Genomic DNA, 26,183 nt, shown 5'->3' on the forward strand with positions numbered 1-26,183 from the left:
GAATAATTACGTCCGCCATGTTGTTGACTTCTTAACGCATCGTTACTGTTTTAACGCGACGAATAGGTCCTAATAAATTAACGATGAATTTAAAGATGCGTTAGCAATAATGATACTTGGTGAAACACAAAAACTGACTAACATGTCATTAAATTATTTAACGAGACGTTATAATGATAACGAAGGTTGGTGAAACCGGCCATAAGTAAGTCATTATTAACATGAACATAGCATTAACATTTAGCATATGATGAGGGTGCGAAAACTCTCTATTAATAATCACATGAACGATTATTTGTGAATAGTGTCCACTGAACAAATAAAAATATATTCAACATCATGACTAGTTTCAAAAACATGTTCTATTTTAAGAATCTCCTACTTCAACATATGCATAAAAAAGTAAAAAATAAAAATCTTAAACTTAGTTTCATATTCGAAAACTTCAACAGTCTTCAACTTGCATTTTCTTATGAATAGGGACAGAATTTGTATGCACGAAAAGTTAAAAGTGATACTGAGTATACCTGAGTGGATGTGATGTTAATCTGTGACCAACAATTGAGTTTGTTCAGATGAACTTGCGTTTGAAAAGTGAGCACCACCCACAAGTCTAAGTCAGTGGAAACAGTAGTGAATTATAGTGAACAGTGCAAACTTTGTCAGTTACACAGCAAACAACAAGTTCGCGTCATTCACTATAATTGGCTAATACTTTCAAACTCTGTAGCAGTGGAGGTATTGTTGTTCATTTATATCTATGGCTAGTTGGAATATTAACTTTTGGTGTATAAAAATCCCGTCCCTACTTATGACTAGATTCACTGCATCAGACATACTATATTCAAATTCTTGCTACACTTCTGCATTCCATCATAAAGAATACATTTTTATTCAACCATTGATTCTAATAAGTTGGTCCCCTCAGTGTTTACAAGTGGAAGGGGGTTAAACATTCTCTACTGACTTACCAGTGTGATAAACGTGATAAAGCTGTGGCATGGTAGTAAGTTTCGTCAAATCTTCAGTACATAGCTGAAACATTTCGATATCATCCATACTACCAGATGAAATTACATTCTGGCCATTTCTTTCTATTTCTCCAGATTCCATTCTCTCAGTAGTAAGTTCTTCGTCCACTGACATGCATTTCCTTACCATTGAACTCACATCTGAATTATCTAATGTAATTGCTGTTGTAAGAGAGATTTCATGCTCATAATCTGAAGATGATATCAAGCTGACATTTGCATTACTTTCAACTCTCTTATCCACTGTCATTGCAGTGTCTACAGTAGTAAAAGAACTGGAAGTTGCGGAAGTTTGACTTCCAACTACTTCTTTCCCGTTAGATTCCATTAGACGTGACACTTCACCAATAGGAGACGCTGTCAGATCGAAGTCTGTAGAATCAGTTCGTGTTGCGAGCATTATAGTCCCCTGACTGTTTAGCATTCGAATGATTGCATCTTCATCACTGAAATTATCTGATGATATGAGAAAAGTTTGTCGAGACTTGTTTGCAAGGTCAGTGTCTTCTCGTTGCTCCACAGTGCTACCACTATCAGATTCTAGCAGAACTTGTATTAGATTAGTAGAATCCATACCTTCATTAGGCACTTTATTACTTCCAGATTCACAGCTAACATTTGATAGTTTATTACCTTCTGTGCTAGACAGAAATACTTCTATCATATTATCGGAGTTAGAAGCAGGTAATTTCTTTGCAGGCAGATTTTTATCATGTGCAACAGTCAGTCTAGTTTCACATTTTCTGTTCTGAGACTGAAGCAAGGAGTCTGTTAAAGAGTTCGCAGGCTCATTGTTAACACTGCTCATCTGTTCATCTGAAGATCTGTTTCTTCTAGGAATAATGTCTTCATTTTCTTGTATTATCATATTCTGCTCATTTACTCTATACTTTTTTGTATTCTTTAATAAATCATAGTCTGAAATTCTGGTTTCATGCGGAAGCACAATAATCTCTTGAATTCCAGAGGTGACACTCATTTCGTTTCCGTCATCTGCCATTAATGTTACATATTCAACATTCACCACACCATTATCTTCATTAGCATCATCATTATGGCCACCCGACAGTGTTTCTACTACCTCAGAAGATTCAAGAAATGTACGCAAGTTTGCGTAAGTTTTCGGTTTTTCTATTTCCACGTCCTTGTTGCTGTCTTTCCTATAATAATTTTTAGACTGGCCATTTTTAACAGCAATGCTCTCATCCTGTTTCACACATTCTTCAGTGTGAACTGCATCTGTCATACATGAAGTTGAACCATTTTCTTCTGTGACTGGCTTCTGTTTAGTACTCTTATGAGTAAATTTATTTACGTTTTTATTAAGAGAACAATCCACCTGATCAATGTATTGCTCTTGATTTTGTTTCTGCTTATCAATGCCCTGCACCAACGTAGTAAGAGGTTGAATCAAGAGGTTAGTAGCCTGACCTGAAAGCTGAATGAGTTGTGTGGTGTCTTGTGACAAGCTCACATATACATTTGAACTTTCACCAAACGGTGTAAGTTGAGCACTTCCAGAACTTATGCTCAGCTGCTGTGGTAATTGGCTTGTGTAGATATTTGAAAGACTGTTAAGATCTATACCACTGTTAGCACAGAGCTGAACAACTTCGCCAGAAATTTGGATAGTTTGACCGGAATTAAGATTACAGATTCCTTCTGGTTGCCCACTGCTTGCAGGTAAGCTTGTGGTTTGAGGAGGTACCTGTATTAGCTGACTATATATTTTAGTGTCATTTAAATTCACAGATGATTGTACTGTACCATTAGTTCCCTGTTCACTGGACTGTTGACTAGAAGATACATTTTTTGGATTCACTATACGAATTAATTTAGGCTGGGGCCCACTCTTTCTTCCCTTTGGAATAATTGGCGGCTGCAAATGGCGTAACATATGACGTTTTCGATTGCTGCAGTCAGCAAATTTCTTTCCACAGATGCCACACTGAAAATGAACATTGAAATGCTAGACATTTTTATGAAGTGCACTCATTAACGAAAGAAGTTAAACATTTGAGTATTTATAAAAATTTTTGTGAAAAAGAGGAAATTTGAAATGTTCATAATATAAGAAGTTTATATAGGATTTAAACTTTCAGTAAAATGCCACAGAATATAGGCTCCAAGGGTAATTGGAACACATGTTCTGTCACAGTGAATTTCTTAAATAAATAAATTAAGCCTATTAGGCCTACTATATAATACTGTAAGTCTCATATTGAATTTATTAACATAGTGTTATATTTACTCTGTAATTGGTCAATTATAGCTACATTTTACATTTTTGGCTATGATATCTATACTTAACTCTTTTTAATTTATTTTTATTTGGTATTTTTCATTTATATCTATATCTGTGTCTTTTATTTAAATAGTATCTATTTTTTTTTTTCATTTTTAATTGTAATTGAGGACCGTTTTTGCAAAACTTGCTAACTGAAAAAACTAAATTATACAGGAGACACTAAAAGCTGAAGGGGGACAAGTAGGTTATAGGTGCAACCATCAAAATTTGACACACTACAATGAACAGAATAATTCAATTTTACTAAGATAATTTTAACATCGTGTAGAGGCCTGCTTTATGTTAACGAATCCACCAAAATCTTAATTTTGAAAACTTTGCAGTTAGCAAGTTTTGCAAAAACGGTCCTCAATTACACTTGTATCTTGCATTTGTATCTGTTTTATCTCTTTTTTCATGTTATATGCAATTCTATGTTTTTTTAACAAATATCTGTAAAGTCTATTGTAATTGGGGCTTTGCCCTGTTATAGACATAAATAAATAAATTATATAATCACACAATAGATTATTTATATTTCATTAACCATTATTTACACCTCTTTAACCATTAATCAAACCCCTGAATTCCTTCTTTATTTTAATCTTCAAGGTTAATTATCAGACATTGTAATATCTAAGAATTATTATTAATGTCTCTTTCGCAACTAGAAACAATTGTATTATATTGTATTTATTTACATTCCATGGTATTTGTACATTGTTTCACAGCTAGAATATGGAACAAGACAAACGAAAAAAAAAAAAAAAACATCTTAATAGTACCATAAAGTCTTAATCATAGTCACAGTCCAGTCGAATTATAACTTTATTTTATTGATACATTGCATTATAGGCTCCGTGAGTATGGCAATGTGCTGCTACAGGCGGACACTATGAGAACTACTTGTAGGCTTGTCTTCAACAGCTGTGTGTGATCTGTGTTGACAGCCGACTGCTGGAAGATTCGAATAGGAGTGATTTTATACGCATTTATTTAATCTTTCATAAAGTGTTGCCTTTAGATTGCCATTTTAAAAATGTCAAAGTGGTCCAGCAAAATTATATGCTGTGTTTTTAGCTGTAATAATAGATATTGTAATACAGAGCAAAATGTGAAGTTTTATAGTTTTCCATCACGACCCCATGAAATGGATTTGAAAAGATGGTGGATAATAGCAGTAAATCGGAAAGAGTGAGTTTAAATTAAGTATTTGGGATTTAAGTATTTAAGTTCTGTCATATGAATTTGTGTATTTGTCAAGTGCAGTTTTTTCTAATTTACTTCCAAAAGTTACATTCCTAAGACCCCTACCATGAAGCAATTTTGAGTTCATGAGGGTATTTACCAGCTTCTCATGAACTTTTTTTCTAGTTTTAATTGAATGTGCCCTACTCACAGAAATCCTTATTTTTCTTTCTGTAAACCATAAGTCTGATTTTGATTGATGCAAGGTTTTTACACAAATTTCAGTTGCTCTGGTCTTATCAATTAGGACATGATTATCATAAAAATCATTTTCTAATGCAGAAATGTTGCTACTACATTCATTAATTATTATAGGCCTAGTTTCTTGTTTCATTAATAATGTTGTGATTAGCCTTTTACATGCATTATTCTCAACAATAGCTGTGATATCTGTTATTAAATGTCCCAGCAGTTCATTGACAACTTTAAGTGATTCTGATTTTTTCTCTTCGTTTAAAATTTTTGTCAGTATACATGGGGTTTTCAGTGCAGGAATTTCAATTGCTTCAACTTCAAACCTCTGCTTTTTTTTTGGGAAAAAGTTCTTCTAATCTCTTCCCCTTGCTATATTTCTCTTTCCCCGCATTTGAGATATGGGGTCGAGACCTTTCGCAGGGCTGATCAGTTCGCGAAGTGATGTGTTCGGAGTTAACTGCATAAACAAAAGTGGAAATGTGTTTACACTTTCCTGACGATCCAGCAGGACATTCACAGGAACTATTAGTCGCTTCTCTAGCAGCATTAACCTACGATAATATGAGGTCGTCTTTTTAAGTCAGCATCATTTAATGTATAAATTAACATCAATCATAAATAGTAATAATACATAAATAACTACGTTACCTCTATGTGACATGATAAGGTTTCAGGCTAACTGATGTCTGTCTTATTACATTTGCAGTTATTACACTCTTGCAAATTCCAGCGAAATGTTTTTCTTGTAAATTTAATACATGACCACTTTCTGCAAGTAAACGACCTTTCTTAGAAAAATTTTGCCGATTATTGTCATAAAAAATACTTTGAAATCCCACTGTTATTATTAAATCTGCCATGGCAATACACTGTGAGATGACGGCTGATGAACAGAGCAGTAGTACCGATAGTAAGAGGAAATACCAGCAATAGTATAGTTCAGAGAAAGGCTACAGGCAGATGACACACTTCTCCTTTCTGCAATTTTATCACACATTCCAACATTTGCTGTTCTCAAAAGTGTCTTTGTAAGATTGTAACTAAAACAACATACTGAAAAATATTATCCTATTTGAATATATACAGAGCACTGCAAACAACCAGAAGATGATTCTTAGGTACAGGGAATCCCTTTAAACAACCGAATTCAGGACGTGGTGTAATTTATTATTGCTTACAGTTACGTTCATAGCACTTATTTACTGCTATCTTCATAGTACTTTGGTGAGAGTAATGCATGCAAAAATGTTGTTCTTGTTATTGGTCCAATGTCTAGGCACTTGACAATGAAGCCTTCTTGGACTCCAATATTTCTGTAAAATGTCATCATCTTGTAGCAATGCTGTCCCATCTTTTGATGTGTTCCATGTTCATCTCTTCATTTGCATCACACAATACACAGGAGGATATATGAGAAATTCCTGTCACAGTGTAACAATATGTGCCACAGTGGCGAAAGTGAGAAAGGTAGGTGGACTTACTTGAATCCTCCCACCTAGGTCCAAGGGACTCGATAACCAAAGAAAAGTTCCACTCTCTATTCATATTGGGAATGAGTGTGTAGGTGATGCAACCACCAACACTTAATAAGAATGTGCCCACTTCAAAACAGTTGTGATTTGCCTAACGCCAGAATGATGCAAAGATGTATAACAGACAATCTGCCAATACTCCTTCTCTAGACTGTGGCGGCCACACCAGCAACAGCAGTAGTAGCAGGAGCAATAGTAAAATAACAGTAGTAGCAACAGTAAAGTAGTTCTTGTAGTAGTAGTAGTAGTAGTAGTAGTAGTAGTAGTAGTAGTAGTAGTGGTGGTGGTAGTGGTAGTAGTAATAGTAATAATGGTAATAGTGGTAGTAGTAGTAATAGTAGTAGTAGTAGTAGTAGTAGTAGTAGTAGTAGTAGTAGCGGTGGTGGTGGTGGTAGTAGTAGTAGTAGTAGTAGTAGTAGTAGTAATGGTAATAGTGGTAGTAGTAGGAGCAATAGTAAAATAACAGTAGTAGCAATAGTAAAGTAGTTCTTGTAGTATAGTAGTAGTAGAAGCAGAAACAATAGTAAAGCAGCAGCAGCAGCAGTAGTAGTAGTAGTAACAACAATTGTAAAATAACAGTAGTAGCAAAAGTAAAGTAGTTCTTGTAGTAGTAGTAGTAGTAGTAGTAGTAGTAGTAGTAGTAGTAGTAGTAATAGTAGTAGTAGTAGTAGTAGTAGTAGTAGGAGCAGAGACAATAGTGCAGCAGTAGCAGTAGTCGTAGTAATAGTAACAATAGTAAAATAACAGTAGTAGTAGCAGTAGCAGGAGCAATAGTAAAATAGTAGTAATAGTAACAATAGTAAAATAACAGTAGTAGCAAGTAGCAATAGTAAAGTAGTTCTTGTAGTAGTAGTAGTAGTAGTAGTAGTAGTAGTAGTAGTAGTAGTAGGTGCAGAGACAATAGTGCAGCAGTAGCAATAGTTGTAGTAGTAGTAACAATAGTAAAATAACAGTAGTAGCAATAGTAAAGTAGTCCTTGTAGTAGTAGTAGTAGTAGTAGTAGTAGTAGTAGTAGTAGTAGCAGCAGCAGCAGCAACAGGAGCAGTAGTAAAATAACAGTAGTAGCAATAGTGAAGTAGCAGTAGTAATAGTAGTAGTAGTAGTAGTAGTAGTAGTAGTAGTAGTAGTAGTAGTAGTAGTAGTAGTAGTAGTAGTAGAAGAATAGAAGTAAAATAAGCAGCAGGCTATTTTTATAAAATACAAGACGTAAGTGGCTTACCTGAAAAGGTTTGTCGCCTGTGTGGAACCGACGATGTCGGAAAAGGGCATTACTAGTCACGAATGTCTTGCCACATTCGCCACACTTATTATCACGCTGACCAGCATGTCTTCGTAAATGTGCTGTAATAAAGAAGAGAAATGGGCATTCATAGCCACATCTATGGCCCAAGAGCTAGCACGTTGATCTTCCATGCAGGTGGTGTGGCTGCGATCCTGGCCAGGTAGTGATGGAATTTGTTGTGGACAAAACAGACAATGCAGATGGTTTTGATCAGGGTACTCCTGTTTCCTTCTATCATTCCACTAACACTCCCCACCTTCCCCTCATTTCATCTATCATCTGCAATATTTAAAAACGTTAGAGTGAAATCTTAGGGGAAATACAGACTTACGATGCTGATATAGGAAAGGCTTGAGGCTCTGAACCCTGGAGCTTATCAGACTAACCGTTTACTGTCAAGGCTGACAGGATGACCCACCTGTCAGCATCGGGTTTATGAATGTTACCCAACCCATCTGTCGGACTTGGGACATATACAGAGTGCACAATTGGCTAAAGCAAGTCTAAGTACACAGATCCACCCTGGATATGACTCTGGAAAAGCCGTCGCCTGCCTGCCTGTGTGTGTTTGTTCACATATCATCAAGTGAGATGTATCGCCTGATATGGGAGAGAAAGTTAATGTTCATGCTCTTTTATTTTCAATGTATTTTCACCAAAAGAATTCCCAAATAAATAAATGACATCGAATTGATATGACAGCCACTATCTGTGAGTTAAACATTCAGATTTATGTACAAACCTTTATAGTTAGTGCTGTATAGGAACTCTTTGCCGCAGGTGAGACATTTATGTTTCTTGACACAACGATGCACACCTTCCACATGCCGACTCAGTTGACACCGTGTTGTGAATCTTTGCAAACATTCTGTGCATTGATGAGGTCTCTCTCCTGCAGAAGTAGATTACAAACCAAAATTTTCTATAATGCAATCAAATATTTAATACCTAGAGTTGTCATCTCTCTTGAACCTCATTGTACAATGAATGAAATATTACTGTAAGTGTGTAATTCTATGCATGCAAGCATCTTATGTTACATGCAGGAGGTAGTCATAACTCCAGTCAGTATACACTACTGTTGTTGTACAATAGGCACAGCTATAAATTAACGTGGCAGCATTAACTCCATGCAGAGCTCAGGCTATGTATTTTACTATTATTGAAACAACATATCAATGGGTCAGTTCAAAAGGGAAACAACTCAAAATGCGAAGTTTTGAGATAATTGCATTTTAAAGTTTCATACTGCAGTGAAAAATCCAATTAACATCATTCTAATTGGAACATAATATGGTATATAAGAATTTGGAGTCATTTTAATGATCTTTGATTTTTCACAGCAACATGAAACTTTAAAATGCAGTTATCTCAATACTTTGCATTTTGAGTTGTTTCTATTTTGAACCGGCATTTCGATATATTAATAGTACTGTGGCAAAGTCTTTGTCATGAGCATGACACATGAACATAGCATATTGTTGTTGAATTTATTTCTCGAAAGTACAAAATAACACCTTTATATTATAATAGAGAGGATGGTGTTTCATAGTTAATTGTCTCTGCTGTATAAAACATATTCTATAGAGACACTATAGCAAACTGGGATAACTATAATGGGACACAGGAAGAGTCAATTATTTCTGAGATAATCCTACTGAATCTGGAACAAGCAGCAATCCTATTAACATACCACTAAGTGTCTGACAATCACTTAACACATATAGCCTAAGTAAAATTAAAGTGAGGATACAAGTGAATTAGGGATTACAGAAACAGCACATCACTATTTGTGTCGAAATGAGCTTATTCGAGTTTCATGAACTGCTGTTATAGGGCTATCATACCATGCAGAAACCACCTATGTCAGTATAGTTGTCTCACATTTGGAGACCTGTGAAATCCTGGAAGCATGCAGAAACAACTCATGTTAAAGATATGTGCTGTTTCGTTGGGCTTTAGTCTTTCGCCACAGGTAATGCCACATTCAGACAGTTGCCTCAGATAAAACAGAAACCACACAACATTGCGATTTTTTTTTAGGGATGGTGACCACTGATCAGTTTCAAATTATCATTCAGTACTTCCCCCAAAGAGGGCATTCTTAGCTTCCGAATGATACACATTTTGGACTAGTGAAGCGAAGTTTGCGGAGGCAAGATCGACTTTATTCACTAATGCAACATGTTGAGCTTATTGTGAATTCCAGTAAACAGAGACATTTTACAGTAAAGTTACGGACTCAAGTGATATCTTAGACTTTAAACGATGGTGTTTCACATCCTTAAAAAATCTTGTCTGTCTATTGAATCCTTGGGACGTGGTGTGTCAAGATGAAAGTCTTTCAGTCCACCATTTTCACATATTTTTGTTATGAAGCAAACGAACTTGGTATTGTTGTTGTGTGTGAATTTATCGATAATTTAGTCAAGGACACCTTCAAACTAAGTACGAAGGAGAACATCATATTATCTTCTTCATTGGCGTATCCAGACAACATCGTGCCAATTCAGAGAGAGAAGCTTGACGATATACGCAAACTAATGTGTTACATACCACACGAATATCAAGAATTTTACAATATTCTTCAGTGACCTATTGTTGATAATATGATGGAAAAGTAAGTTTATTTATGCTCTGAACTTATGCATTAAGTACACAATAGGCCTATACATATATTTGATCCCTAATTTGACAAACTTTAGTTGAACTGAAATTATTGTACTACAATTTTGATTTCTTGCAAGAACAGCACATGTTAGGCTAATATATAATATATAATTCAATTACAATTCATTAGATTCCAATAAATTTGGTATAAAACCACACATCCAATAGGCTTCTGTCTGAAGAAGCCAGTACTATAACCATTGATGTGATCTACCACCAGTAATACCGTTTTTTGTGCCTACTGAAAAATTTAGTTTTCAGAACATGTGCAGTTTCTGCAATCTCCGATTCAAGTAATCTAAATGCCTACAATCCCGAAGTCATATTGGAACTTACAGATCTTATTTCTGAAACATCACATATTCATTATATAAGGTCTCGCCACATTCACTGAATATTATCACGACTACTATGAAGTAGTCAATGTGTATTATCACCATTACATCGAGAAAAATTCGTTCCAGCACCGGGAATCGAACCCGGGACCTCTCAGCTTTGCGTGCTGAGCGCTCTTTCCAACTGAGCTATGCTGAAGTCTTTTTGAGAAAAAGTTCTTATAAATATGGTTCAAATATAACATGGCGCAATGCGCATTCTTCTATACTTCCATCGATAAATTACAAAAGAAGTAAATTAAAATCATCAGTACCAGTTGCAGAAGACACAGGCTTGCAGTATATATTGACTACACCCCAACTTTGGTTACTAGCAACAGGTATCTATAATAAACACCGATCAAAATACCCCTCATTTCTCATGAAAAACAAGAACTGAAAAGACTAAAGTGGACTATGGTGGACTTTATGTTGTCAGCAAACAGCTGGATACATTAAGAAGATTGATTGATTGTGCAATGCCAATATTTTAAGCAATTACGGACCATAAACTCGAACATTAAGAACAGGCTATGCATTAAATGAACGACTTTCTCAATAAAATAATTAAATTTATAAAAACCTTAAACACCAAAAAAGTTCAGTTATGAAACCATCAGTAGTTCAAAAGCAATAAAAGGACAGACATATGATAGCAATTCTTTAGTATAAAAATAAGATAGATGGTTCCTTTTCCTAACAAAAATATTTATTTTGTACAAACACAATGTGGAAATCTGATGACGTGTCTGATCATATTTCATTAAGGAATAAAGTTATAACTTAGAGATTAAGGAACACGAATCAACGTAAAATGTATAAAACTCTTGTTTGACAAGTTCTATCTAATGGATGAGATCCATGGACAATTAGAACACCAGACTCCTCATGCAGAAACGAAATTTATGAGGCATACAGGAGTAACAAAACTGGATCATAAACGGAATGAAGAAATCCTAAAAAAACTTAAAAACAACCAGTTTTACAATATGTACCGTAAACAATCAAAGGCAAAATTGGGAGACATGTTAAAAGAATAACAAATCTTGCAATATGTATCTCAAGATCTACTGGTCATCTGGTGAGGAGGTAAGACCATAACAGACCACTTGAACTAATACATGTTTTAAAGATGATGATGATGATGATGAAAATCGTTGTAGCTAACTTTAAGTCACCCCGTACTGTTCCTGAATAAAAGTTTCATGCAAAGAACTCTTTATTTTACGAATATAAATTCTGACTAAAATGATTTGAAACGATTATTTTTTAACTAATGGCAGACAACTTGACTTGCATCATTCACCCAAGCATTCCCATATGGTGGGCAATGAGTCAAGGCTTGTAGATATTTCAACCACAATGAAGGCGTTGTCCTTGGTGCACCACAGAAGACGTAATATGTAACATCACATTATAATGATGACTAATGGAGCAATGGTAGAATGCTAGTAGGGGAAACGGGAGTATTCTGCAAAAACCTACCATCAAACACCATCTCTGTCCAGCATAAATTTCATTTGGACGTGCTGAGATTCGAATACGTTACCGGTGAGGAAAGACGATGCTCTAGCCATTCGGCCTTGTGCTAAACTGGAGAATTCCCATGGTATCTTTGAACCGTGCCGTTACGTTTAACACCAAATTTAAGTAAATACACAATCTCACCAACATAACAACACGACGTTGGTGTGTGGCATCGTTGGAGGAAGAAATTTGTTTCTTTTCTCTTTCTGCCTCCTTCGTTCAGAACATTACTGAGAGATAGCACCACTGTTAGCTACAAGGTATATTTGCGTAAATATATTGAAGTAGATTACTTGACTTAGATGAGAGTCTCGAGACAAAATAGTTTTGCTATATTTCTTTTTTTTTTATTAAATGTTAAGTACAGGAATGCTATTTCGTAATTTTATTTAAGAAACAAGCCAAAAAAATTATCTTTGCATCAAAAACGGATGCTCCCTGGACCAAATTATCGTATTTTATAATTGTTTGAATGCAACAGAAGCCAGAAGTCTTGCACTTGAAATGCAGTGAATTATTTAAGAATATAGTCGCGAATTTTACTACCACCATTTCGATTGTGTTTTGTTTGGCATGGCTCGGTACGGCCTGGTGACTGGTGACCAGCGAGTAACGTCGACTATCGACATCGCTCTGCCGTGGGTATTATCCAGTTGTTCCCGGCCTTGAATTGAAACTATTATGATCAAAATCAGCTTAACAGTTTAGAAGAAAAAAACATTACTCAGTGAGGTAAGACAGAAAGTTGGACACATGGAAAGGAGTATAGATATAAGGGGGGCTTTCAGTATGACATGCTGAAAATGAGTTACTTTTGTAAAAACATCAATATTTATCACAGCATTTTTTTGTATAACTATGACAAACCTGTATGAATACGCTGATGCTGCTCCAGATGACCAGCTTGTCGAAATAGTTTGCCACACAGGGGACATGGGAACCGTTTTGTCTCTTCACTGTGTAGTTTAACATGATTACATAGTCCTGATGCTGTATGGAACAATCTTCCACAATGGTGACAGCAGTAATTTCGACTTTCTGAATGAGTTTCTAGGTGACTCCTGTAAATTACATTAAACTCCATAACAGAACCAAGTGCAGTACTACAAATGTGTTAGAACCATAACATGTAAAAAACATCATAGTAATGGTTACTTCTATTTCATTTGAGTTTTTACAATTCGGTTCTTGTATTTTACCAACAAAATGCAAAAATACTACTTCTTGATACATATATATGGTTATTAATAACCAGAGTCTTAAAAACCTACTAAATATGAATGTAATTATGAGCATCAAAATTTAAAATATGTCTATAAGTATGCACTAATAACTCAACACCAAAATTACGTTTCTCGTAACAGTATGAATACTAAGTTCAACAGTATGAACTGCACTTCAAGACCAACACTTGATTACTGCCTCTAAAGATGGTTTTGTATCATCAAATATTTATTATCATGTTCCACTAGGACACTGGGATGTGTCTAAATGTAATTATCTGTTCTGCAGAAAGATGAAAGTGTTTTAGTATTACGATTTACATTCCAAAATGTTCGGTAATTCTGAAATCTGTTAGTATTCAGAATTTTTTTTTACTTGTATTACAACGGTTTTTCAGAAAGTAAGAACCATTCGTATATGCAGTCACGCATGTAGTCACATGATTCTGTGTCAAAAGACAATAAGTCGCTCAACTCCAAGCTATCACCACAGTCTAGTATATACAGTCACAAAACTTGAGTTTTGAGGGTACTAGGAACAATAGACTGTGCCGGTACTATTTTGCACTGTCTGTAATGAGGTGATAGTAGCGATCCTAGTGGTCAGCAACTATCTATGGATGCATATTTACTATGTATGAGCTTTGTGACTGTATATACTAGATTGTGCTATCACTCTGAGCAGTTCCAGCAGTCTAGTTTTTGTTTTGACTATTTTATAACCAAGCCGTTGTAACAATGCATTTAAAAGTTGTTTGCATTGGCAACCCTTCTCGTGAAAAAATTTAAGAAAACTGCATGGTAGCCTCCTGAACCAATCAGAAAGTATCATTTTCTATCAACTGCTTCTGCTGCTGTGTGAAGCATTGCTGTGTTGACTGTCTGCTAGGAACTGTGTTACAATGTATTACACTTGAATAATTTGTGTGTAAGTGTTATAAATAATTTGTAGTCCTGCTGTGAAATGTCGCAAAAAAGACATCGTTCAGAGTAATATGGCGACAGAATTGGTATGAAGGACTTGTCAGCTCTTGTGTAAGTGGTCATTGTGGCAACATCGTATCTTCACTACCAATATTATGCAAAGCTGTCAGATGCATAGTTACAAAGGCTTGGGTATAAATGCTTTTAAAAATGAGTAACAAAATAAATCTCACTGACAGTGAAGTATAGTCTGTCATCTGACCTTTAAATGATGACAATATACATCCTTCTGATATTCACTGTTGGCTTGTTGCAATGTACAGGGAGGGTGTAAAGCATAAAGGTAATGATAAAATACTGTGTCACTTATTAATGTGGAAGAACCTATATCCTTGATAAGAGATAAGCTGGTTGACCTCTCTTATCATTCAAGATCTTTTGTTGCAACTAACTAAGTTTCTTGATGCCAGATACATTCAAACTGCAGTAGTTAAAGTCAGTCTAAATGCAGACAGCAGATTTTTTCTACAATGTGGGCATTCATAAACTCCATGCAAACTATGCCAAAAAATAATGTAAGTTATTGTATACTGTTGTAAAGATAATAGCTTATACTTATTTTTTCTATTTCTTAAAAGCAAATAGAGTTTACTTTCTGAACGAATGTCGTAAATTTGTTATTTCCAAAGAAAATTATTTATAAGAAGCAAAGTTTGCATTATTTCTTTAGTAGGTTATTTTACGATGCTTTATCAACAGCTCAGGTTATTTAGCATCTGAATGAGATGAAGGTGATAATGCCGGTGAAATGAGTCCAGGGTCCAGCGCCGAAAGTTACCCAGCATTTGCTATATTGGATTGAGGGAAAACCCCAGAAAAAACCTCAACCAGGTAACTTGCCCCAACCGGGAATCAAACCTGGGCCACCCGGTTTCATGGCCAGACGCGCTGACCGTTACTCCACAGGTGTGGACAAGTTTGCATTAAGAATTTCATACTGGAACAAGTTAATTTAAAAATGTTAATCTCATATAATACACAGATAATGCTGTATTAATTGCTGACTCACAAAATAACTACTTAAAACTACTTAACTTATTTTACCAATTCTATATGAAAAATTTAACAAAAGCAATCCTCAGCCTCCCAAAGGTCTTATTCCCTTAGGTCTCCCAATTAACACACTATATGCATTTCTGGATTCACCCATACATGCTACATCCCCTGCCCATTACAAATGTCTGGATTTAATAATAATAATAATAATAATAATAATAATAATAATAATAATAATAATATACATTTATTATTATTATTATTATTATTATTATTATTATTATTATTATTCCCTTTGTAAATCAGTCTTATTGTTACTTAACTCACTCAGTTTTATAAAAACCCAGTCATGAATGGTCCTGCAGGCAATTAAAGAGACAAGCATCCTCCACTCAGCAAAATAAAATTCTAGTACATATGGTAAGTCAGTCAACATATCAATCTGAACATACTGAATACAGCTGTGGGGCTCTGCCAGCAACTCTAACATTGATATTCTTAGAAAATTTTAATCAAAATCCATTTGTTAGCTAATGCACAATGGTTTATTTTACATCGAGACTTACAAATTCCCAACATGAAAGAAAAAAAAATCTTCACTTAAGCTTATATTAAACATTATCAACAATCAAATCAAACTCCTGAGCATTAGGAGCATAGGGCATTCACAAAGTGCCTCCATCGGACCCTATTTGTAGCCAACTTCTTCACTTCGCTCCATGTTTTCCCCTCCCTAGCAATTTCCTCCAAACAAACATCATCAACAGCAAGTAAACAATCATCAAAACCCTTTAACCATCAACTTAGAGGATAACAGTAACTCATTACAACTTCATCGTGATCATATTTTTTAGACTTAATATTTCACTTACAAAAGTAAAACAGTTATGATTTAGCGCTTTACTGCATGTTACTTAGATTTCATCATATTTACTGAACATTCTTAAAAAACAGATTGCAAATATACAGCAAATAAAATTTTAAAAATTATAAAGAGAATAATAAATTGAATTCCCAAATCATTTATCCCTATTCTTTTTCAACTAACATCTTCAAAACCAACATAGGGTGACTGTATCTTTTTAAAAAGTCCTTTCTACGTTTTTATCGCATAAATAATGATTATTCGCAAAAACTGCCAACTTTCGTAAAAATCCGCAGCAAATTTACTGTCATAAATCAGTCACATATTTATGACAAAATATGCATACATAGCTTATACTTCTTGGTGCATCTCCCAGTCACACTTCTGTGTTTATCCCTAATAACAAGCCCTGACAATGGGTTATAATAAGAGAATAAATGAAATGGGATCAACACATAACAAAAATGTCGAGTGGTAGAATTGTTCGTATTGTTTGACAAAATGGATTCCGTCAGGGATGGAGATCACTGGGAAGACCACAGAAGAGATGCCATAACCCATAATTTGGATAAATAAGCCAAGAAGGAAAAGAAGAGAAATATCAGCACACACAAGCACAGTCGCCTAGTAATTTTTACACATCTCATTTCCAAAAAAGTCAGATTTGACTAAACTACATGCTTTTAATGACACTAAGAAATGTTAATGCTGTTACCTGAGTGAAAACTTGGAGCAGAATTTTTTGCTGCATTTGTCACACTGGAAATCTTGTAAATTGAGATGAGATGACACATGAGTATTCAGCCTTCCACGACTAGGAAAAGTCTTCTCACAGATATGGCACTGATGAATTTTCACAGGTTTTTGGGACTTTATGGAACTTTCTGAAGGCTTTACTCTTTTAACATCAGTAACTTCATCTCTTTCATTACTATTTTGCTCTTCATGTTTCAAAGGGCATTTATTTTCTTTTGTAGTTACGTCATTTATCACTTTTTCAGCTTTAGTGTTTGTTTCTACAAATCCATTACTGATATTTTTCCTCTTATTAGATTTTGGTTTCTTTATTCTCCCTTTCTTTACACGCCCAATGGCCCCTTCAATGCTGGTGGCATATTTTATTTTATTGGTTTGTTTCTTTTTATAACTATTATCTCTTACACTTGTACCTATCACAGTTACACTGTTTTGTTTCATTAAGCTTCCACCTGAAATGTCTTTTGTTTCTTCAGACACTGCAGCTTTCTCTGCAGGGTTATCATTATCGGATGTAATTGAAGGTAAAACTCTACTACTATCCGAAATGTAATCAACTACTGAAGCGTCTCTATGTTCTGTGCCGGACTTCTGATAATTTTCCAAGTACTGCTGCAATCTCTTCTGTGTCTGTTCACACTTTTTATAAAAGCCCTGCCATGTTGTAAGTTTCTTGTTGCATTCATCACATATTTTCTTGGGCAAACTGTCATCTTCTTTAACCTGAAAATAATGTTGATTAAAGCTCAATTTTACTTGAAAGTATATCTTAAAATCAGTTACCGGTACGTAGTTTCAAAGCTTCTACATTGCATCTGCTACGAAGGTCTACATTACACACACAAGATTGTATATAATGAGCTTGAATTCAAATGAATGTGAATACCAATCACTGGATAGAAGACTATTTCAATGTTCCTAGTAGGTACCTTAGGAAAATTTACCAAACAGATTCTGTACACTATCTACGCCTATTAAATATCACGTTTCTAACACACAGACATATTTACTACTGGTGACAAACAACATTCTTTGCTCAAACAAATTGAGTCATCAAAGAAATACGATCAAGATAATATAATAAAATAACTGTGATGGTGTTGGGTGAAGTTCTTGGGTAGCTCACTCGGTAGGAATTTATTCAACTCCGCTTCACAGGAAGCTTTACCTGAAAGCTTACTTACTTACAAATGACTTTTAAGGAACCTGCAGGAAATTACTTTTTAGTAATTCGATTTTTTATTAATATAAGATTATTATATATATATATATATATATATATATATATAATAATCTTATATATATATAAATTAATCATTGCCGCCCTCACATAAGCCCACCATCGGTCCCTATCCTATGCAAGAATAATCCACTCTCTATCATCATATCCCACCTCCCTCAAATCCATTTTAATGTTATCCTCCCATCTACATCTCGGCCTCCTCATTACCTAAAAGCTAGATTTGCATAATATATACGTTAATATGGGTACGTTAACAGAAAACCACAATTTAAGTCACACAGAGTTTGTGTGCACTCGATGTGGATTTCTGGCATCTTGTCAGCCCACTCGAGTTATATGGATAAAAAGTGAAAAATTGAAATGGTGTTGGGTGAAGTTTCTCGGTAGCTCATTCGGTAGAGTGTTGGTGCGCTAAGCCAAAGGTCCCGGGATCGATACCCGGCCCTGGAACAATTTTTTCCCTTGACTTATTGAAGTATGCTTCCCAGGGAGCTTTACCTGAAAGCTAGATTTGCATAATATATAATATATGTTACTATAAGGTATATTAACAGGAAACCACAATTTCAAGTCACACAGAGTTTGTGTGCACTCGATGTGGGTTTCTGGCATCTTGTCACCCCACTCGAGTTATGCGAATAAAAAGGGAAAAATTGAGATGGTGTCGGGTGAAGTTTCTGGGTAGCTCAGTTGGTAGAGCATTGGTGCGGGATCGACACCCGGCCTGAAACAATTTTTCCCTTGAATTTATTCAATCAAGATAATATAAGGTCTGTACAGTTAAATAGCTAGGCCTAGGTTTAATTCAATTAATAATTCTTTATAGGCCTAGTTTTGTATCAATTTTACTGCAAACGAAGACTAACAATTTTTACCTCATTATATCAAGTATTGAAAATAAGTGTCATGCCACGTTATAATGTCAGATAAAATGTTCTGCGTTTCATTTTTTCATATATCTTTGGAGGACAATGGGTAATTCCATAGTATTCTCATATAACGACATTGTTTTGTAAACTTAAAGTGTTACTTCTGTGTCTATTATTGCTTCCATAGGTCTACAGTTCATCTGATAATACTGAAGACCTATAATATAGGTATTAGAGCTCTCCATTTCATTGAGAACGACGACAGAGAGACATGATATACGCGCGATCGGTCACTCACTTCATATTATATACAGAAGGCTGGCTGCCACGTGTCCTGACTCCGCAAAAAGCAAAACACCTGATGAAGCATCACAGCTGACTGGTTGTTCCAGTCACTCGAAGAGTATCACAGACTGAAAACTGTCTTCGATTGATGTGTTTACAGTATGCATTATGGAAATGTTACACTGTCCGATGCCCTGTCATCTGATTAGTGATCCTAGTAGGTATACAGGCTATCAGATTGAATACAAATTACAATAAAATATTTTAATAATAATAAATTAATAACAAATCAATAAAATAAAATAAAATTTTAACAAAATATGTCTATAAGAATATAAACATAAAGTATAAGTACCTAGCACTAAAAAAAATATAAAAAAATATGTTATAGACTTTCTCCACTAGTTCAACGGAACAGTTAACTTAGGCCTACTCGTACAATATTTTGTAACAGTGTTATATTGGTAATGGCACAGGACAAAAGTAAATATATTAAAGAAATGAAGGAGGAAATTCTAGACTAGAGTGAACAAAAAGTATCTTTTGCGGGTCTCTGGAAAAAGAACTAAGGAAGAGAATAGTGAGGTGCTTTGTATGGAGTGTGGAATTGTATGGGGCAGAAACATGGACATTACGACGACGTGAAGCATTTGAAATGTAGACATGAAAAAGAATGGAATGTGTGAAGTGGGCAGACAGAATAAGAAATGAAGCTGTGTTGTAAAGAGTGGGTGAAGTAAGAATGATGCTGAAACTGATCAGAAAGAGGAAAAGAAATTGGTTGAGTCACTAGCTGAGAAGAAACTGCCTACTGAAGGATGCACTGGAAGGAATGGTGAAAAGGAGAAGAGTTCGGGACAGAAGAAGATATCAGATGATAGATGACATTAAGATATATGGATCATATGAGGAGACAAAGACGAATGCTGGGTTTGTAGTGAAAGACCTGCTCTTGCGCAGAACACTAAATGAATGAATGAATATTAATTTGAAAACCAAATGGCCATTTTTCCATTGCTTCTTTTAATATTGGAATAACTTCAGCACAAATTTTGTTTTCTGCATCCTTGATATTTCGTGATATGGTCATTGAATGTGGAATACTGTAATAGAATCTGCATTCACCTTACATAAGTAGCTCCAACTTTAATCATTGTCTATGATTAAGCATCTATTAATATACATTATTGTAAAAATATTAAGCAAAGTGAACATACAGATTTGCTTTATTTTTATTAAATACTGTGACTGAAATAGATTATCTTCTTTGGAAGAAATTTGAGATGCATTACAAAATTTGTTCTTTTTATGCAATCACATATTTAACAAGCTACATAAACATTTTCATTACTGATAGAGTTCGACAAGATGAATGCTGAATAACATTAAGTTATTGATAATATAAAGCATTTTTTCATTTACAGAATTGTGTTATTTAAAAATATTATGTTTCCTTGTTTAAATGTTCAAACACTACTTAATTTTCGTGCTATCTGAAATAAAAACAAATAGTAAGCTTCTTAGGAGGCTGTTTTGGGTATCAGGCATTAAGGTGATGTAATTGTAGTGCAATAATCTCAAGTGACCAAGTAAATTTTTCAGTCAGCAGGTTTTAAATTCTCGACTGCATACGTTTGAGCATCTCATTTCCTGGCTGCCTTCTTCACAACACTGAGGATTGATCGGCAAGCTCAGTTGGCCATTTTCAAGAGAATGTATGTATTTATTTATTCACACTGCAAATGGGTATATACCCGGTGGCAGTGGTAACTAATTACACTCAATAATGACAATAATAAACACAATTAATAAATTAATAATAATAACAATAGTAATAATAATAATAATAATAATAATAATAAATACTAATTAATAATAATAATAATAATAATAATAATGCAGAGGTCTAATAGGTATTAACTCTCAATATAAACGAAAACGTTAATACTAAATTAATACTGTCCTGGTCATGAGCATTACATGTGGTAAATTTAGTTTTGGGAAAAAATTATGAACAGAAATAAAAAGGCCATTTTTTTTTTTGGAGTAGCTACCTCAACCCAAATAGGTCTAGATAAAAAAAAATACTTTTTCCGTCAGAACAAGAAATAACATGTGTTATGAAGAATTAAATTTTCATGAGTCATAGATTTTTAAAATACCGGACATTTTGTTATATTTTTAAATACCTGGAGGACAAAGCTTAGGGCATGATCTCCAAAAGCCGGACACCTGGGACCTGTTGCATAAAGCTAAAATTACTATTTTACTAGCGAAAAATTAGTTAGTAAATAAGTGAAAAAAAAACAGTCATTTCCGTTGCATAAATCTGTATTTGTAAATTTGTCACGACAAGTGACAAGCACTAGTAATTACTAACAGTTTCATTTCTTTTACCAATGAATTGTTGCATAAAAATTTGTCATTTGTAAAATAGGCCTAGTTAGAATCATGAGCACATTTTCTACCAATCCTTTGTTCTTGGTAAACTTTCTTAAAAGTGCTAAAATAACATTTTTAACGTAATATAACTTCATCTTCAAGCTGTGAGAGTGAAGAAAAATTCACTAGGAAAACAGGACAAGAATAAATACTGATTTTCAAGAGTTCCAGTCATATTCTGTGATGCACACAAAATGTTTAACATAAATATTGTAAAAACTTCGCGAAACTATCTTTGTGTCACGTTTCCCAATAAAGAGAAAAAAACTATATATTACTATTTAGACAGTTTCCTTCTATTTTGACAAAGAAAGTAAAAATCAAAATAAATAGAAACAACTCCACACGTATGGACAATCAATTGGCCTGGTACTACCGCTATGGTACCAATTAGAAATTACATGAGGGACAATTCCGCCGAACTTTAGGAAGAGAGCTGTGACATATATCAGAGAAGAACTACGTCATAGAGAATACGAATTATGAAGCAATTTACCTGGCAAAGGTAAAGGTATCGCCACAGTCTAGTATATACAGTCACGAAGCTTGAGTTTTGAGGGTACTAGGAACAATAGACTGTGCCGGTACTATTTCGCATTGTCTGTGATGAGGTGATAGTAGTGATCCTATTGGTCAGCAACTATCTATGGATGCATATTTACTACGTATTGAGCTTCGTGACTGTATACACTAGACTGTGGTGTCGCTTTATATAGTGAGTTCCAGAAGTCAATAAATGGGTCACCAATAAATCTGGGTTATCAACTTCGGAATGGGTATCTTCTTTGAAGATGAATGTAAACATTGGAGCTGTAAGGGCGGTTCCTGGTAGGTCTTTGGAAGGATCCTGGTGCAGATATGGATGCCCAGAAAACAAAACTCTTGCACAAGTCCAAGGCCAATGTGATCATGGATTGTTACTGCATAATGCTCGACACCATGAAGTGAGGTCTTTAATTGCTACAGCATTAAAGAAGAAATCCTGAGAGGTGGAAGAGGAAGTAAATTGTATAGCGACAAATGGTTCTTCTAGATATAGACACATATTGGCGTATTCAAAGACCACCAAACATGGCTTCATAACAGATCCTTCAATTAGATATGAACAGAGCGTTGACCAGCTGAGGAAGTTCACCAAGAAAAGAAAGATATTTATGAATTAACTTTAAAGAAAAATACCATCTACACGTAGACGTGATTGGTCTTTTAATCGGGGGCCTATGGTTTTATTCCAAAATTCTTTAATACTGGTACATTTAGGAAACAATTTAGTTTGCCTAAATCTTTAATAGATGACTTGTCACAATAGTTATGAAAAAATCATGTCAAATTTTAAATAATCATTTATACTTTTCAAGACATATTTCAATTAGATTTTAGGCCATGTCTCAAAGCTATATTTTCAGCTGAAGTGAACTATAGTCCCATCGCTCTTATTTCCGACAGCCAATCACATTGCAGGTCGGCTACATTTAAAAGTGTGCATCTTGTCATTCGCTGCTGATGACATTAACTCTTGTTAAGGCTCGATAAATTCTTAATATAATCGCCCGCCATTTTCGTTTTTTTCGTTGGCGTTTGCAGAAAGCACACGAGGACGTTATTTGTCGCTCAATTATTTGCTGAATTACAGTGCGTTTGATTTATTATCATAGGAGCTACGACATGATAATGTTTAACAGTGCGGCAAATAGATTCCTCTTCTGGTAGCTCGGCAATGAAGAGCAAAAATGGCGAACGATATTACTTACCTAGACTTTATAGTCTTCACTTCCTAAGGCGTAAGCAAAGAGGAGGAGTCACACCGGAAATAACAGCGAGTGACTATAGATTGTTGACTAAACTGCCAGATGTGACAACAGAAGTTATGATCCAAAGTTACACAGTGCATAGCAATTAAGTCTGTGGTAGCTAGAAAACGAAAATGCTTGCTTCATTGTTGACTTGTAGACTAAACAAACATGTTTGCCTCATTGGCAATTGGGGTTATGAAATCTGAAGCGCTTTGGAAATAAAATGAGAGTACGCTGTAGAATAACACATTAACATTGATATTGTTAGTGTCTGCTTTACATTTTTTAAATATTGTAATATTCAGCCTAAGAGCCTTTTCTGTTCCACATATTTCGATTGTTGATAGCAAAACGTAATTTTCATAGATTGGTCTATCTTTTGAACAACCTTTACATTTTTACGTTTATTTTCTAGGGTCTGAGAAAACTACCATTCAGTTCATAAACCTGAGAATCAAGTTTCATGAACTGTTCACAGGGAAATTGTTTATAATCACAGAATTAAAATTTCCACACAATAGCAGCTGATAACTCGCAATGAAACTGCATTAGGACAATGCCTTCTTAATTTAGTGCTATACCATAATGTCATGGTTTTCAGAAAAATAGTCCGTGAAAAAGATCATGATTCCTGCATACATGTTCAAACCTCTCTAGTGTGTAGTTTACACGTCAGCTAGTTACTAGTCATAAGCATGTAGTATAGACTTGAGCTTTGAGACATTGCCTTAGTATACATAGGCTATTAATTTCTTTTTCTTCTTCTTATTTTACTCTGTATTTATATTTGTAAATCACAAATGTTAGTATACTGAGTCTTAAGAGTCTACCTTCGTTGGAAAGCAGTTTGTAATCTATACTAATAATACATCTATAGCCGAAATTTTTCTGGTAATTTTCGATTTTCCAAAAATAATTGGTCCTAACATATATAATCAACCACCCTGAAACCGAAAATCGCATTTTTTTAATTTTTGTTTGTATGTCTGTCTGTATGTTTGTTACCTTTTCACGCGATAATGGCTGAACCGATTTATATCAAAATTGGAATATAAATTAAGTTCCTTGTAACTTAGATTTTAGGCTATATGGCATTCAAAATACTTTATTTAAAAGGGGAGTTATAAGGAGGCTGAATTAAATAAATCGAAATATCTCGCTTATTATTGATTTCTGTGAAAAATGTTACATAACAAAAGTTTCTTTAAAAATGATTTCCGATAAGTTTTGTTCTTTACAAAATTTTGATAGGACTGATATTTAATGAGATAAATGAGTTTTAAAATTAAAATAACGCCATCTAAGATGGTGCAATGAATTAAGAACAAATGACTTCGTCTATAAGGGGCCTTGAACAACAACAATCGAAACAGGGGCCTTGGACATCAAAAATCGAAAGCTATTAAACATAGCCTACAGAGAATGTTTCTGCATTTGTATGAAATAATATCAGAAGCTAAATTAACTGATTTGTATAATTAATTATTATTATTATTATTTCACCATTGGAAAGTGTAGTTTCTCTAGATGGACATAATACTATAATGTTATTACAGTAACGTCTGAGTAAATCGAGGACAGGTAAGATTAAAATAGCTTCTTATGCACAGAAAATTTGATAGGCTATTTTGTACATTCGTTTTCTGCATTTCTTAAAATAATATTTATGTACACTCATTTTAATCTCAGAGAATTAACGAATAACGAGAGTGTTAGTATGCAGTAATAGTACGTTAGCTTAGCAATCCATTATTTTATAATTCAAATTTTAACTATGCTCAATTGAATCGTGTTAAAATACATAAAATATATATGCAATAAATGCAATGCAAAAAAAAAATTGGGTAATGAGCGAAGCAGATTATCTTGCGCTGTTGTAAAAGTTGTTCCTGGATCAAACGTCCTATTTTAATTATGTAATTACTTTATATTTATTTCTAACAGGTGCAGCGGAGCGCACGGGTACGGCTAGTAATAATAATAAATATGCAATAGACCCTTGTCACCCTGGGCAACCTTATGCATAGGCAGGTTACATCCTAAACCTACAACACCGGTGTAGTTTCTCATAGCCAACAGTTTTCCTATGCGTTTTAAACTATTGAATTTCTTATATGTTTATACAGGATTAATTTGTTACTGGTGAAGAAGAATCCCGCAACGGAACAATAAATGCAGTTAACATAGAAGTTTGCTTATGTGAGAGGTTAGAAGCCGATGTGACGGATAATTTAATATCTCATACGACAGCCTAAGGCTTTGACATATTTGTAGTTATTTGCCATTCATATAATTCATAAGCCATAAAACTAACATATAAATAAAATATTAACTTGTAGGTGAAGGCATTTGTAGATGAGCTGCGAAAGTTTACTGTTTGGTTTTGTTTCTGCAGAGGACATTTTTTGTGTAAATATGTCAGAGAAACGTCCTCCAAGACGACCACAAAGTCTACATTTCTTCTGGAAGTTCTCTTCATCTTTTAGTTCCATTATTTTTTACATACTTCACTTAACATTCACACTTTCAACATTTTCGTACAAACATAATCACATTTAAACATTATCACAGGGCATCACAC

The 26,183-nt window shown here is 34.5% G+C and overlaps 1 protein-coding gene and 1 non-coding gene across 2 annotated transcripts; both read right to left on the bottom strand.

Annotated features, from left to right (window-relative positions):
• Positions 1-804: 804 nt before the first annotated feature.
• Positions 805-26,183, bottom strand: LOC138703192 (uncharacterized). Its single transcript, XM_069830879.1, has 6 exons — positions 25,936-26,183; positions 16,930-17,693; positions 13,014-13,207; positions 8,318-8,467; positions 7,513-7,634; positions 805-2,979 (listed from the first exon to the last, which is right to left on the bottom strand). The coding sequence occupies exons 1-6, from the start codon at positions 26,092-26,094 to the stop codon at positions 949-951; spliced, it is 3,420 nt and encodes a 1,139-aa protein (XP_069686980.1). The 5' UTR covers positions 26,095-26,183; the 3' UTR covers positions 805-948.
• TRNAC-GCA (transfer RNA cysteine (anticodon GCA)) lies at positions 10,704-10,779 on the bottom strand. The gene has a single exon. It is a non-coding gene; the product is annotated as a tRNA-Cys (tRNA).

This window comes from Periplaneta americana, chromosome 7 (genome assembly GCF_040183065.1).
Source record: "Periplaneta americana isolate PAMFEO1 chromosome 7, P.americana_PAMFEO1_priV1, whole genome shotgun sequence".
In the NCBI taxonomy this organism is placed as follows: domain Eukaryota; kingdom Metazoa; phylum Arthropoda; class Insecta; order Blattodea; family Blattidae; genus Periplaneta; species Periplaneta americana.